Source organism: Sinocyclocheilus grahami, unplaced genomic scaffold (assembly GCF_001515645.1).
Source record: "Sinocyclocheilus grahami isolate Dianchi unplaced genomic scaffold, SAMN03320097.WGS_v1.1 scaffold636.1, whole genome shotgun sequence".
Lineage (NCBI taxonomy): Eukaryota > Metazoa > Chordata > Actinopteri > Cypriniformes > Cyprinidae > Sinocyclocheilus > Sinocyclocheilus grahami.
In genome coordinates, this window is record NW_015505815.1 from 407706 (window position 1) to 410900 (window position 3195).

General features: G+C 40.5%; 1 protein-coding gene across 1 annotated transcript in view; it reads right to left on the minus strand.

Annotated features, from left to right (window-relative positions):
* The window catches only part of LOC107558206 (neurexin-1a-like), a 157154-nt gene that overhangs the window by 116320 nt on the left and 37639 nt on the right, over positions 1-3195 (minus strand). The window contains 1 exon segment of the mRNA XM_016241830.1: positions 2927-2950. Within this exon segment, the coding sequence (XP_016097316.1) occupies positions 2927-2950 (24 nt within the window).

A 3195-nucleotide genomic window follows, 5' to 3' on the forward strand; every position in this document is an offset into this window, starting at 1 on the left:
CTGAAGCCATATAGAATCATAGCAATTCATTGGCTGATGGTGCTGAAGTACCACTCATACGGATCTTCATAACAGCACCTTTATAATTTCACAGTCACCTCCTTTATTCAGGTAGGAATAACCCACCTTAAAGTGAGTTATTTCCAATAATTGTCTGGGATGATATGCATGACATGGGTCTCCTGTTCTTGTTCAGGATCTGGATGCCCACACTGCAAGCTTCTATGCAATGTGTCAGGAGAGACATCAAGGAGAGACATCTGACCGAGGGTCACAACGCTTCCTGTCAGTCACCTCTCTGAAGTCTCCCTTCTTCTTCTACGCATCACGCTTCCTCTGTGCTTTACTCCGAGAACGGGGAGGAGCACGAGTGGAAACATACATTTTCTGGTCCTGTCTCCGATCCTCAGATTCTTCCCAGTTTCCACAAGTTCAGCCACAGATGTCTCTCCATGGCCACCATTACTCACACTTCTCATCGTCACCAACCACATCCACATCCTCAGTCTCGTGAGCAGATGACGCCAGCAGGGTGCTATCCGCAGGATCTGAAGACTCAAGAGAAATAGTGTCTGGATCCTACCGATCGTTTGAGCTTGCGGTTGAAGATCTAGAGAGATCCAATCCCTTTTCGAGCCTCTCTGCGAGCTCGACCTGCGAACCCCACAACGCGAGTTTCCATCATGCCTCAGCAGCAGTGGGACCCGAGCCATGAGACGCAGATGCAGATGCCTGCCCCGCATCCTGCGAGAATAGGGACAGGCGAGAGTGGAGCTTCCTCATTGGAAATTTTTCCCTCGTGCACTGAACGTGCGTGTTCCTTGTCGAGACACACAACGCAAAAGTCATGTGTGTCCTCAGGTGTCAAATATCTCTGACACTGAAGCACACATTTCCTAAAACGCTCGCTCGACTTCTTACTCTCTGTAGTGCTTCACACACTCTGAACAAACAGACGGTTCCTGAAGACAAAAAAAGCTGATGACGTGCATTACAGGCGCCCTTTCATACTCTGGGCTCTCCGCTAATGTGGGTATGTGGTCCAATGAGTTTGAATTGTTTTCACACATGCTTCAGACACCGGTCATGCTGATGGCATTCCCCAAAGTGTCCCCTAGGGGACTCAGTGTGGAGTTCCCTAGAAGGGGACCAAACTGGACGCGCTTTCTGCCATTTCTGTCTCTGTGCACTGGAGCATGGCACAAAAATGAATTGAAACTCAGCGAATATAAGCTATATGTCTCACAGATATGAAAAATATATCTATAGCAAGTTCGAAATGTCTACTCTAAAATTAAACAATTTGATTCGAAAAAGGTGCATTTCTCTCTGAAGGCTCATCACTGTACTGAGGAGATGGCGAGTCAGAATCGTCAGCTTCATGTCTGCAGCCGACACCGACTCGGAAAACACTAGTTTATTAATACATATTAAAAAAATATCTCCTTGCTATTTTTCCCGACATATTCATAGCCATTATTACTTTTGCCGTGCTTTGCAGCAAGATATATGACTGCGCTTGTGCGCGAATAGACAAGCTAAATTAAAAGGATCATTATGGCTTACTATATATTTAATTCAATTAATATAAACGTGCGTTCAGTCGAATAACGGCTTAAATTAATGACTAGAAAAATCTTTAGTGGGGGGCCAGCCCTAGTTTTAATCCAGTCCTCCTTTCTTCTATAACTCTTCCAGCTGCTGCTGATGGTGGGTACACTAAACACCGTGCGAGCCAGTCTTTACAGTATCAGTAGCCTGATCTTGTGTTGTTTCCATCAGAGCATCTTTTCCATTACCTAAATTGATAAATGTCTGAAATATAAAAAGGAGAAGCCTAAACAGGCCCAATACCCGGCCCGTGTGTGAGCTATGATGTGAAAATTGGCCCAAATCCCGACCCTAGGGGCGTGAATAAGTCGGGCCCCATCAGGCTGAAATGCAGGACTCTACTGCATAGGTGTGTGCATCTTGCAGAAAATCTGAGTTGGTGTGATTCTATAGGGCTTCAGACCTTGTGTCAACTGACATGTTCCCTATTTTCATTACACAGTGACTTATTTCCCACTTTGGGAACCAGGGTTACATTAAGTAAAACAGACATTTTTCATTTATTTCCTTTAAATTAAAACCCATTTTTATGTCTTTTTTTCTTTGATATTTTGCATGGCTGTGAAGGAATAGGTTTGAAGACTTCATTTACTTAAATGTAATTAAGTGTTAATGTATTAAACCGAAAACAATGTTAGTAATGCCCCATAGCAACTTAAAATTAATTGACAGACACAAAAATGGTGTTGGTAACTAGGAAAGTATTTTTAGTATGTTTGCTTGTAAGTACATTAAAAGAAAACCATGCAAATGGGTTTAAATTGAAATCTGTTTGAAGCAGTGCCACAGTTTGGCGAAGAAATAAAAATATCATGACACTTACTTTTTTGTGCATTCACATAAAAAGTCAAGTCGGATTTTATGTGAATTTTATGTGTATATAGAGCGGTGTCATATTAAAATACTTAACAATTTCAAAAAGTGGCACATGGAGGGACTAGTCAAAGACAAACACAGATTACGGATGAATTTGATCAGCACAGCATTTTGCAGGCCATGCAGAATGGGAGGGAATAGAACTGACTGTGGTAGCTAGAACATGTTTCAACTCAGGATGATGCATTTAAAGGTGGTTCATAGTGAACTGGACAAAAAAATGGGGGAAAAGGCTGTTGGAAAACCAAATTAAAAAACTGTCAAAAAATGTATGCCAAACACCAGGTGTGACCAACCAGTTCTGAATTTGTTTTTTTTATATCTACAAATAAAGGAAAGATAAAAATATAAAAAAATAATAATAATAATAAAAAAATACGGCAAACCCAATATAAGAATCAATTAGAATAATATCTGCCGAACAATGTAGTTTGTTTACCATAGCATGTCCAATGCCTGAGTGCTTTGTGGAAAAGGAGAAAGGAAATTAAAAAGTGTGAATAGAATAACGTCTGTTACTCAAACAAAATAAAGATATGATGATTACCAAGGTTAGTACATAGTTTGTTAAACATTAAAGAAACAGTTGGTTAGTAGCATGACACATTCCATGAGCAATGTTAGTTTTACAAAGCATATTAGTAACTGCATAAAAACCAACAAAATAATTGATATGCTTATACTGTATGTGATGCATTAATGCTAGTA